General features: G+C 43.0%; 1 protein-coding gene across 1 annotated transcript in view; it reads left to right on the top strand.

Annotated features, from left to right (window-relative positions):
• The first annotated feature begins 446 nt into the window (after positions 1 to 446).
• The window catches only part of Dnah5 (dynein axonemal heavy chain 5), a 245,756-nt gene continuing 232,918 nt past the window's right edge, over positions 447 to 13,284 (top strand). The window contains exon 1 of the mRNA XM_075975800.1: positions 447 to 582. Coding sequence (XP_075831915.1) covers positions 571 to 582 — 12 coding nt within the window. The 5' untranslated portion in view covers positions 447 to 570. The remainder of the gene's footprint in view (positions 583 to 13,284) is intronic.

The following is a 13,284-nucleotide window of genomic DNA, read 5'->3' as shown; positions in this document are numbered from 1 at the left end:
TCCCCTGCAGATTAAAACTCAAGTTTGCACAGTGCCATTGGGGTCTCAGGCAAGTCTTGGGATGGAAATAACTTGGCTAGGAAGCAAGGACAGTTAGGAATGATTTCAGGCTGTGGGAAACTATGGATTCATGTTTCAATTTATCAAATTATAATATAAATACTTTTTCTCCTAAAGTTAGAAGTGCTTCCAATTTTCTCATTCAAACAAATTACAAATACATAGATTTGCTTATAGACGACACTGAGAATGACGTTAATGTGAGACCTGCAAGACACCTGGTGGCTAACTGTCAAGAAATAGCTCTGAATTTTTCTTCTGCTTCCCAGTGGGTAGCCTGGAGTCCCGCTAGTTTGTCCGGATCAGGAATGTTCCCTGTAGTTGGAAGCCAGGGGAGGGAGCTGGTCCAGGAGGAGCATTGCTTGTCGTCATGGCAACCCGGGAGCAGCAAACAGCCCTGCATATCCGACAACACTCAGCTGAGGAGACTACTGAGGAAGGCTGTGTGGCTGGGACCCCGTCCCTGCACTACACCTTGACCACTGCACGGAGTCCCAGGAGCGCCGCGCCATGGAGAAGCTGGTACTGTGAGCGTTCCACTGGGGTGATTCCCGCACCCAGACGACTGAGGGCTCCCAGCTCCACGGGTGACGGCAGAGGCGAGGGGGTCTGGCATGCGTTTGTTCTGGGGTTAAACTTCTGAAGTTTGGGGCTTGAAAGCACTTTCATGAGCTTTTTGTGACAAGAGTTGTTGGGGTATTTTTGCAGGTTTTCCCAGGCAGCCCAGAGTGCTCCCGCCGATTGGGGCACTAAATGTAAACGTGGGTACCTCAAGGGTCACCTCCTCCCCACCCAGTATCTTCGTCTTTATCCCACTTACTCTCACTGCTAAGCGGACGCTGCTGGTCAGCGACTTAGACTCAAGTCACTAGGTTGTCTCATAGTGAGAATCACAGATATCCAGGTGTGGTAAAGATCACTTTTGTGTCCGTTTGTTGGCTGTTACCAGCTCTCACTAGTCCTTTGTGTTTGGGCAAAAGCAAATGTTTAGTTCCCTTGGAGAGAGGGAGAGAGAAGGGTAGGGCGAGGTAGAGATAGGGTTAGTTTGGTTTAGGGATAAAAGCCCCATACAGTGGTGGTTTCCTATCCTCGGCACAGCAGGTGAGACACAGAACAAAAGATACAAGCAAACTTTCTTTTCATTTAGTTTTGCTCCCTTTAAATTGTAGGTTGTTTATTTGTGTTTCTTTGAGGCTGAGGAGCCAACTTAGGGCTCTATGAATGTAGGAGCTAAGAACTCTAGCAGAGAACTACACCCTAACCCTATTCTTTAGTTTCAGTGACTGTTTCAGAGTAAAAAAAGAATCCAGGCAAATCGTATTTGTCTTCAAGGAATAGTGTATATGTGTGTATTTATAGAAATAGTGTATATGTGTGTATTTATATTGTATATGCTTCATTTAACCATACCACATATTGCTGCATTACTATAAAAATCAATAAAATATGAAAATTGTATTGTTTAAGAAATGTGAATACATACTTACTGAATGAAGACCAGAGATTATATCTACAGCTCATCCACTTTGGCACTTTCTTCTCTGTAAAATCTTGAGTTATTTTAGTTGACAAAATTGTTCCCATTTATCAGATGCACATGCAAGGTAAGTAGTGTCCCACTGAGCTATAGACACAGATTAAAGGTAAGTATTGAAATTGTGACGGTTGTGGAGTGGCTAAGTCAAGCTAATTAAGGGATACATTTGCCAATGAGCATCTTTTTTGTTTAAGAGAAAGCAAAATCTGTTCCTACCTGGTTCCCTGAACACAATACTTCCTTCCAAACTCTGGCCACTGTCTTGCAGAATAGATGCCTTAACCCTAATACTTTCCAATTGTAACTTTGTATCCTTCCCTCTATATACTCTATATACAGTATCTCTCCATACTGGGGACAGCTAGCATCCTCCAGGTGATTCCACTAGTTCAATACTTTAAGATTCTGCTGGTGAGATCATGTAGAGTTTCTCTGTAAATATTTACCTTGTTTAAAAGCTGCTGCTTTGTGCCATGAGCATCTCTCTGTGGGAGACATGCTAATATTCTTGTTATCTGTAAAATTTATATGCCATAAATATCTGGTGTTTGTTTCATCAAAAGTGATACTTGGTTCATCTTACTCTTCTCAACGACCCTTCCATTTTCATCGTCTGACAAAGGAAATAGAGACCACACAGGGACAGGTGCTATGAGCACTGGGAAAAGCAATGGCTCAAACTTAAATCCATGTGGCATGAGATCACACCTGCTCTCCAGGTTTTATCTTGTAAGGCTGTGTTGCACACCTGCTAGCGTCATAGTGTGGTCTTGAGCATTGTTAACTGTTCTTGCTTTAAAATTTTACCACCATTTTCTTGGCCTCTATTTTTAGCTGGGTGTGGATCTATTGAAGTTAAAGGACTTAATATGATCTACTGTTTTAGTTTTGGGTGGTGCTGGGTGACCTAATTAAGGGCCTTGCACATGCTAGGGCTCTTACTACTGAGCTACATCCTTACCCTTGGGCACTGTTGTTTCTAATTTTGTTCTTGTCCTTCAGAGGTAGTGTCTTACACAGTATCCCAGGCTCGCTTCTGACTCTTTTTCTTCCTGCCTCAGTCTCCAGACAAGCATCCACATGCACAGCAAATGTTTAACTTTAACAGCACACCAAAATGTTAATTTGATATATGTCTTTATTTATCACATATGCAAAACTTTCAGCCCCCGATGTTGTTGAGAATCATGTTAAGGGGCTGGTAGGAATGCTCTGAAGTATGTGGGTGAAGGCACTTACTGTCATGATTGAGGATCTCAGTTCAGTCTTCAGGACACACATAGTAGTAGAAGAGGTCCAATTTCTGCAAGTTCTCTCCTTACCCCCACATGTACACTGTGGCATGCATGCATGCAATCAATCAGTCAATCAATCAATCAACCAATCAATGTAATAGCATTTAAAAATATCTTTATAAATTAATGAGGAAAAAACTGGACACTAAGGGAATACATTTCTATGAATATGTGTAGAGTGCAAAATTAAAAACACACAACAAAGTATTGATGCTCTCTCTGGATAATGACATTAAGTAGGATTTTTTCTTTATTTAAAAATTTTCTGTAATTACTGGACAAAGTGCTTTATGCCTTTAATTCTAGTACTCAGGAGGCAGAGGCAGGTGAATCTCTGAGTCTGAGGCCAGCCTGGTCTATAGAGTGAGTGCTAGAGTGCAGGGCTATGTAGAAAAAGCCTGTCTTTTTTTCTTTTCTGTAATAAATTCATTTATACACAATTTTGTACCTAGAGAACGGGCAGAGAATAATGGGTCTTAGACCTACTGTGCAGAAACACATCTGTAACCTCAAAGGTTTTAAGTTGTCTGCCAGCTTGGGCTACATCAAGAACCTTTGTCTCAAAAAGCAGAAACAAGCAAGAAATAGAATATCCCTTCTAGAAATTTACATGCCACGCTGAGATAAGCCAAGTATCCTTTGGTAAATACTTTGTCTGTGTGCATGGGTCACACTTTGTAAATATTCTCTGCAACTCTTACCCCGTCTATGCAAGCAGCTCCTGGTTTACCTAATTGCTGGCGGAAGGTGGGGAATGTTTCTGGGTCGGTGTGAAGAACACGGAGAGTGCGGGAAAACTGGACTCAGTCTTGTTTTCTACACAGCACCACTCTCTCAACACTCCTCCACGTTGTCACTGCCCCTAAGCCACAGCTGACAGGGGCAAGATTTTGGATAATGCTCCTGGAGAAATATCATTAATACTGTAAAGGTTTCTGAGGTTACAGACCCTGAAGCAAAATATAGGGTGTCACGTTGCAAAATATAGGGTGTCACGTTGCTGAAAACTGATCGCATAGGACTTCACCTTCCCCAGGGAGGGCAGGGCTCCTTGCCCCCCTCATGTCTGGGTAATGGAATTAATGAAGCCAGTCTTAGTATCAGAGAAAAGGCCCCGTGAACACGGCTGTTTCGAGGAACTGCATCTTCCTGGCTGTTGAAAGACTCCAGGAGGAAGCTCACCTGTTACATTTTCCCATTCTGTCGCCTTAGCTATTTCCTGGCTCAGGGCCACAGCGGGTGTTCATTTATACCCCTATGCTGTTTGCATTTGGTTTTGTGTCTGTGGCCTTCAACAAACAGGAAAAAAAAAAAAGACAGGAACAGCTCTAGGTTACTGTGTTTAGAAATAAAAACCAATGGCAGAACTCATGAGTCAATCATCTGCCAAGGATATTTTTATATTGCAGATCATTTCTCCTCCAGGGAAACCAGCCTGCAGATCTCCCGCGGCTCCCTTTGTCAGCTGTGGTCAGGCCAGGTCGGCCCTGGCGCTTCCCACCTGTGCTCTGAAGGAGTTGGCTGAATGCATGCTTTTCTTTTGCTTTCCCTTCTCTCTGGAGAAAATATTCAGAAAATGCAGCTCGAAAGGGGAAGGTATTAACTACACTTGAGCAGTTCAGTTCAATTTAGCAAACACTTGTCGAGTCCCTACTGTGTTTGAGAACAACAGGCTCACTCAGGGAAATAGTGCTTCTAGCCTTCCTGCTCTTTTTCTCCCTCCCTTCTATTATTAATTTCTTCATTGCCTCCTCCCTTTCTCCTCCCCTCCTCTCCCCTCCCTCCCTCCCTCCCTCCCTCCCTTCCTCCCTCCCTCCCTTCCTTCTCTTCCTCTTCTCTGTTTTCCTTTCCTTTATATTTTGCTTTTGTTATCTCATTTTCCTTCTTGCCCCTTCTCTATCCTCCTTCCCTCATTTCTTTGTCTTTCCCTCTTTTTCTTCATATACATTACCATGCATGCACACACACACAGGTTTATTTTGCATGCCTATGTATTGGCCAGCATCTGTCTCTTTCTTCCTGTGTCTGAAGGAAAGATTGATCACTTGAAGTCCTAGTGTGAAAACAGCCATCTGCAAGCCAGGGGGAGAGGCCTCACAGAAAGCATCCTGGAGGCCCCATGATCTTGGGCTTCAGTTTTTAGAACTATGGGAAGATTAGCTTATGATACAGCTCCAGGCACCTCTTTTTAGAAGGAAAAGGCTCAAAAAATGCCCTGTTGATAAACTTAGCTGAAGCCAAACTGCTGCTATTTGGGAATCTAGAGCCCCTGGGCAGGGTGCCTCCATTTTGCTTGGATCTCAGAATAGCTCTGTGGCTTATCACTGTCCCCTCTTCTGTCCTCTGGCCTCTCTGTATTTGGCAATAAAGGCCTTTAATTAGCGCGCTCACAGCTCACCACAGAAAGGTGGACATCACTGGGTGTCCCTCAGTACCTCTGTTCTACCTCTTTCATACAAGGGTGGCTGGATGAGAAGAGCTGGCCCAGACCTTGACTTGATAGTCCTGTTTCATGGTAGCACATATTCAAACAGATGATAAAGCAGAAACATTAGAGGTATTTCTGAGCAGGGATTGCAGCTCTCAGGTAGAGGTTTGCTTAACACGCACAAGACCCCGGGCTCAGTTCCATCTCCCACTGCCCCCAAGAAAAGAAGTATTTACTTTCAAATGAAAGAAACCCAGGCTCTGGAAGTTGGAAAATGTTCCAGTTACCATTGCTACGCAGCAGATCAAATGCAAACTTACTGACTTAAAAACAAACACTTGCCTTTCAGCTTGCCTTTATTGTATGCCTGCCTCGTGGTCTTGGCTCGGTGAGGGAATCTACCAGGTAGCTCCTGAAGGCTGGAGTATCTGGGGCTAGCCCTTCAGCTGGCTCTTTCCATTGTCCATATAGCTGTTTGGAGTGTCTCTGCAGGGGGTGCTTTGGGCTCCCCACAGCAGGGTGGCTGCAGGCAGGGACAATGCTCAATGTGCCTAAAAACTACAAGAGGTGATTGGACCTGGCCAAGAAAGTTACTTCTGTTCTACTCTATGGATCAAAGCAGGGTCAGTCTCCCTGTCTTAGCTACTGTTCTATTGCTGTGAAGGGATACCATGACTAAGGCAACCATGTCAGAAAGCATTTCATTGGGGCCTTGCTTATAGTTTCAGAGGGTTAGTTCATGATGGCTATTGTGGGAAACAGACAAGCAGGCTCTGGACCAGTAGCTGAGAGATTTACATGCAGATCTACAGAGAGCAGGTAGGAGGGGGTGCCGAGGGCAGAACCTGATGAGGGCTTTTGAAGTCCACCAGACAACACAGTTCCTCCAACAAGGTCACACCTCCTAATCCTTGTCAAACAGTTCCTCAACCCAGGACTAAGCACGCACATAGACGAGCCTATGGGGGTCATTCTTATTCAAAACGTCATTCTCTCTCATCTCAGTCAGGGTTTCTAGTGCTGCTGTTGCAATTGCACCAGGACCAAAAAGCAAGTTGGGGAGGAACTTACACTTTTCATATCTTGTTTATCACTGAAGGAAGTCAGGGCAAGAACTCAAACAGGGCTGGAACTTGGATGCAGGAACTGAGGCAGAGGCCATGGAGGAGAGCTGCTTACTGAATTGCTACCCCTGGTTTGCCCAACCTGCTTTCTTACAGAACCCAGAACCACCAGCCCAGGGGTGGCTCCACCCACGATGAGCTGGGCCCTCCCTCAATTATTACTGAGAAAATGCCTTACAGTTGGATCTCATGGAGGCATCTCCTTAACTAAGGCTGCTTCTGTTATGCTCAGCCTGTGGGGATCCAAAAAGACCACCAGGGAAACCAACTCACTAAAATGCAAAAGCAAGGTTTATTGTGTGTGCAATACAAGCTGGCAGGGACCTCCTCACAGCAAGAGGAGGTACCCCACCCTTCTAGAGGGCATTATTTAAAGAAAAAAAAATCAGAGAAGTTACGTTACTAGGGTGTGCGTATGTGATCCTGTATTGGATTATTCTTAGAAAGGCTGTGGGAATGCTAGTAAGGAAAACACGCCACTGTGTTTACAAGCATCCAGGTGTTGTACCAGCTGCAACTTTTGTTATTAAAATGATCTTGTTTATCAAAACAACAGACACATATAGGCTGGAGAGAAGGCTCAATAGCTAAGAGGACTTGATGTCTTACATGACCATAGTTCAGTTTCCACCACCACACAGGGCAGCTCACAACCACCTGGAACTCTCAGCCTTGAGAGAGCTGACATGTTATTCAGATATCCACAGGCATGTTTACACACATACACATCCTCATAGAGAAACACACGTTAATGAATAAAAGTCCAAACCAGACGTCTATTGCTTTGTTTTAATTACTATAACATGTGTGTACCCTCTCTCTCTTGAGACAGGACTTCATATAGCCCAGGCTGTCTTGAACTTATTGTGTAGCTGAGGATGTCTTTGAAGTTCTGATCCTCTTGCCTCTACTTTCCAAGCACTGGGATTTTAGGTGTTCTGTCTGTGTATCTCTTGCGTGTGTTCACATGTGCCCTCTTTATTTTTTATGGATTTTTTTTGGCATGGTTTCATTATGTAGCTCAGCCTAGCCTTATCTTGGTGACTCTTCTGCTTCTGTCACCTGAGTACTAGAAGTACTAGAAATTTAGATTTGTGCCATCATGCCCAACTTATGTTTTCTGTATGTTTTTTGTTGTTTTTGTTTTTTCTGGTTTTACAAGACAGGGTTTCTCTATTTAAAAGTCGTGGCTGTCCTGAAACTTGTTTTGTAGACCAGACTGGCCTCACACACACTGAGGTTCACTTGCCTCTTCCTCCTAAATGCTGGGCTTAAAGGTGTTTCATGAACCACCACCCAGCTGTTTCATGTTTTAAAACAGTTTTATTCTAAACACAACTCTCTAACCATTTATTGTTCTTTGATTCATGTGGCATTTTCCTTTTGTGAAGGTGTAAATTTATTGGCCAGACTTATTTCTAGGAGGTTCATGCATTTTTGAAGGACTGCATTAAGAAATGAGTAGTTGAATAAATTAAGCAAATAATAAAAGGACTTTTTAGAAACCCGAGGATAATTTAATTGGCATTTAAGAGAAAAACATAGAGCGGTAGTTGGTAAATATTGGCAGCTGCTAGAGGAGGAGAGGAAAGAATCCTTCGGAGTTGGAGGTCTGCTTCACACCGCACTTAGTTATCGGTTGTTCCTGATTTTACCATACCAATGCCACCCCTTTGACATAGCATCTTAAAAAGTTAACTGATCAAGGAAAGGTATTGCTATGAGTTTTCTAGAGCTACAGTGCCCACAAACTGGGTAACTTCGATCAACAGAAATGTGTTCTCTAGTAATTCTGAGAAGTCTGGAATCAAGGCATTGACAAGAGCCAGACTTTTTCTAGAGCTCATTCTGTGTCTTTACCTGCTGTGCAATAATGTTCTTGTACCCTGTAAAGATATGTCACTAGTATTCGTTTAATAAAACATTGATTGGCTAGTAGCCAGGCAGGAAGTATAGATGGGGCCACCAGTCTAGGGGAATTCTGGGAAGAGGAAAGGTAGAGAGATGCAGTCACCATCCAGATGCCAGAGGAAGCAAGATGAAAATACTGCACTGAGAAAAGATTCCAAGCCACGTGGCTAAACATAGATAAGAATTATGGGCTAATTTAAGTTGTAAGAGTTGGTTAACAATAAACCTGAGCTAATAGGCCAAACAGTGTTGTAATTGATAAAGTTTTTGTGTGATTATTCGGGTCTGGGTGGCCGGAAAATGAAAAGGCAGTCTTCTTTTACATTTTCCTTGGCTTCTGATGGCACCACATGAAGGTTCATTGCACACCATTCTTCCTGCTCTAGTGGCTGCAGATGTTTCTAGACTGTATCATTCCAGCCAACTGACTGTATTCTCTCTACATCTCCTCATTTTCATCCCTCTGTACTTGCTGTTGAGATATTTCTGTTTTAGGACATTAATAATATCAGATTTGAGCTTGCCCTGATAATTTTATTATAATGTAGTTAAGTCTTCAAGATGTGTTTTCTCAATAACCTGAAGTCCTGTGCTGTAGGAATTCAATGAATTTTTTGAGATAATAAATTCAGCTCAGAAGAATTAATACAGTTCATGAACTTCTTAGCTATAATTTCCTCCTTTGTCTTTTTTTGCCTTAAAATATATTAAGAATTATTTTTAAAATTAAAAACCACAACCACAAAGCTGGCATGGTAATGAATACCTTCAATTCTAGTACTCAAGAGGCCAGCCCTACCCATAATACTGGGCATGGTGGCACATGCCTGCAATCCACCCTGAGAGGTCAGCTCTAGCCACAAGCTTCCTTACTACAAATGATCTTCATAGCAGTTACTTTTTAAACTATCTTCTCACAACCTTGCTACAAACCTTCAGTTTTTTTATGTATAAAACGGAAATGTTATTGCTTTTATAAGATAAGTGACTAAATGACAGTGAACATAAAATGGGCAGTTCTTAATCAACATTATTTTCTTTCTCAGTTTCAGAATGGGTAGGCTCTGAATTGAGTTCACAGTGAAGCTTTGGGTTCAGGGAGAGCCCAGGTAGTGAATTCAGGGAGAGCCCAGGTGGTGTGTTCAGGGTGAGCCCAGGCGGTGTGTTGAGGGAGAGCCCAGGCAGTGCATTCCATGGGCACATGTTTTCATAGAATTGGCCAAAGAAGGTGTCCCTTCAAAATTCATGTTGAATTTAATGCCCAATGCTCTGGTATTAGGTGGAATCTTTGAGAAATGGCCAGGTCATAATGATGAGATTAGTGTTCTTATAAAAGGCTCGAGGGAGTCTATTAGTCTCTTCTGCTATTTCACCAACAAAAGGATGGTGCAACAGGTGCCATATATGGAGCAGAGTGAGTGCTTACTAGAACTGGAATCTCCCTGGAGCTTGGATTTCACAGCCACTAGAACTCCGAAGTGCATTTATCCCTCCCTTCGTCCCTTTTCCCTCCCTCCTTTCCTTTCTTTTCTTTCTTTCTTACTTTTTATTTTTGTGTTTTGAGACAGGGTTTCTCTGTGTAGCAGTGGATATCCTGGACTCACTCTGCAGACCAGGCTGGCCTCAAACTCAGAGATTCACCTGCCTCTGCCTCGCAAGTGCTGGAATTAAGAGCATGCACTATCACAGCCCAACTCATTTGTAACATTTCTAAAACTGCCCACTATAAGATATTTTCTTATATTTTCTTAGGGCAGCCGCAAAGGATTAAGGCCAATCATACTGTCTTCCTCCAATGCCGTCCACTCTTGGAGTGGTGGAGTGGCAGTGGTTGCAGATCTTTCAGATACTGCCAGAGAAAAAAGATTTCATTTGGGGGTTGTGATATATATCTAGATCATCAACATAAATTTATTTCCAGATGTATTTCTGCCAGCAGTCCTCAGTTATGCTGTCCTCATACATGCAGAGACTTGATCTGAAGCTTCATGGCCAAGGTCATATTCCTGTGACGTACTCTTGTGCACAGCATCTAAGAATTTACTCTGTGAAAGACAGATTATTTAGTTAGGGCTACTATTGATGTGATGAGATACCATGACCCAAGCAATTTGGGGGAGGAAAAGGTTTATCTGGCTTACGCTTCCATATCACTGTTCATCATTGGAGGAAGTAAGGACAGGAACTCAAACAGAACAGGAACCTGAAGACAGGAGCTGATGCAGAGGCCTTGGGGGGATTCTGCTTACATGGCTCTCCCAGTTTGCTTTCTTATATAAAACCCAAGGCTACCAGCTCACGGATGGCTCCACCCACAATGGGATAGACTCTCCTCAGTCAATCACCAAGAAAATGCACTACAGGCTTGCCTGAAGCCTGATCTTATCCTTAAGATTTTCTCAATTGAGGTTCTCTCCTCTCGGGTGACTTTAGTTTGTGTCAAGTTGACCTCTAACTATTCAGCACACATGATGTGGGAAGTCCTTTTGTATATGTATTGTTTTTATTGGCTAATGAATAAAACTGTTTCGGCCAATGGCTTAGCAGAGTAAAGCCAGGAGGGAAATCTGAACAGATATATATATATATATATATATATATATATATATATATATATATATAGAGAGAGAGAGAGAGAGAGAGAGAGAGAGAGTAGGCAGAGTTAGGGAGATGCCATGTAGCTACCAAAGGAAAAAGATGCCAGTCAACTGCTGAGAAAACAAGACATGTAGAAAATGAGATAACTCTACTGCCTCATGGGGATACACAGATTAATAGAATTGGGTTAATCTAAGATGCAAGAGCTAGCTGGGAATACGCTTGAGCCATTGGCCAAACAATGTTGTAATTAATATAGTTTCTGTGTAATTATTTGGGTCTGGCCATCTGGGAAACATAAAATCAGTCTCTTTTTATACATACAGATAAACTATTTTATTATATAATTATATTTTTTGTTTGGTTGTTTGTTTCTTATTGCTTTTGAGACAGGGTTTCTCTATGTAACAGTCCTGGGGCTGTCTGAGAACTCACTCTGTAGATCAGGCTGGCCTTTAACTCAGAGATCCACCAGTCTTTGTCTCCCTAGTGCTGGAATTAAAGAGATGTGCCATTACCACCCTGAATAGTTATCTTTTGAGAATTTCATCTGTGTATATACAATGAAATATGATCATATTCATTCTCCATTTGCCCTTACAATTTCTTCTATATTTCTTCAATATGTACCCCTCACATATCATGTCTTCTTCCTTTTTAGGTTTGTTTTTATTATTTTTAATTTTGTGTGTGTGTGTGTATGTGTGTATTCTGGGAACCACAATGTCTGCAAGACATGTGTGTACACTTAACTACTGAGCCATCTCTCTAACCCTTCCCTTCCTTTTTTATAACTCACTGAATCCAATCAGGGCTGGCCATATGTATAGGAGTGTGGTCCATCCACTGGAGCCTGGGAAATCTACCAGTGGCCACACTTTCAAAGAAGAATGTTTCTCCCTCCTAGTAGCCAATAACTCCTCAGTGAAGGATGGGGCCTGGAGACCACCTCCTTCTTTGCTAGAATTTTGATCATGTATAGGGTTTTTGCTGATGATCACCAAAGCTGTGAGTTCATGAGTATGACAGCCATTTAGAGAGACTGGTTTTTATACAGTTTATGGGCAACACTTTCAGACATTAGATTTGACCAGACAAGAGAAAAGATTGGAATCGCATTGATCAAAATTGGAATTTTTCTTCTTTTGAGACTATTTCTATTTTTTTATTTTTAATAAACGGATGCATGTTTCTTTGTGTTGGTATGTGCATGAGCGTGCGGGCACATGTGGAGGCTAGAAGAGAGTGTTGGATCCCTTAGAGCTCGAGTTACCAAAAATGATCCTCTGCGCGAGCAGTGTGTGTTCTTAGCCCGGAGCCATCTCCTAGCCCTAAGACTTTTCCTGGCAGTGTGACTACACCATTGTAAACACACTGCTCTGGGTTGATGTGGTTTGAATGAGTCCCTAAAAGTTCATGTACAGGAAACCCGGTCTCCAGTGGGCCAGGTGAAGGTGGCGGAACCTTTGAGAGGTGAGGTCTAGAGAAAGGTAAACACGGGGGACAGAGTTCAGTCCCCAGCACCCCTGTAAAAATCAGGCATGGGGACACTCAGCTATCATCTCAGTGCTGAGGAGGCAGAGCTGAGGGGTTCCTTGGCCAGCCAGCCTAGCCCAGTCAATGAACCACTGATTCAGTGGGAAGCTCCGCCTCAAAAATATAAGTAGAATAATTGAACAAGACAGGGAACACAGCCTCTACCCTCTACATGCATGTGTGTAGCATGCACACACACATACCTGCATGTGCATACACCTGCACAAACACAAAAAATAAAGAAAAATAAAGAAACATGACGAGGGTCTTAATTTTTGAAAAGGTTTATCTTTCTCATTGGGAAGACCAGCATGGCAAGTGGGACTGAAAATCCCAAGCAAGTTGAAACTAACTCAGCACAAAATGCCTGTGGTTATCATGGCAGGAAAGCACAGGAGAATCAGTGTGCAGTGAAGCCTCAAACTGGCCTCCACCAGTGGCTCTGGGTCTTGGCTGTGATGCTTTATGCCTGTGCTGTCCTGATCACTGTCCTCCAACCTGCAATGGACTACGGTTCCCAGAAGCCCCTATGTGATGGACAGTTCCTGCTGAAGGTGAATTACGGCAGAGAATCCAAGCAGCTGTTCTCAATGACCCTAAGAAAGCAGCCAGACGGCCGTGTTATGGAAGAAAATTGACAGGCAGATGCAGTAATGGCAGCAGACAGATGATTAAGTGAGCAGTTATTTGAATGTTCTCCTGGAATAAGAAGGAAGAGATGGACGGGGGCTCTCAGACTGAGGTCTGCTATAGTCAGCCTAGTGCAGTTTCCTTGCCCATTTAAGCATCTGCATG

This window comes from Microtus pennsylvanicus, chromosome 6 (assembly GCF_037038515.1).
Source record: "Microtus pennsylvanicus isolate mMicPen1 chromosome 6, mMicPen1.hap1, whole genome shotgun sequence".
Classification (NCBI taxonomy): Eukaryota; Metazoa; Chordata; class Mammalia; order Rodentia; family Cricetidae; genus Microtus; species Microtus pennsylvanicus.
The sequence above is the reverse complement of the archived record's forward strand: the minus strand, read 5'-3'. Positions and strand labels throughout refer to the sequence as shown.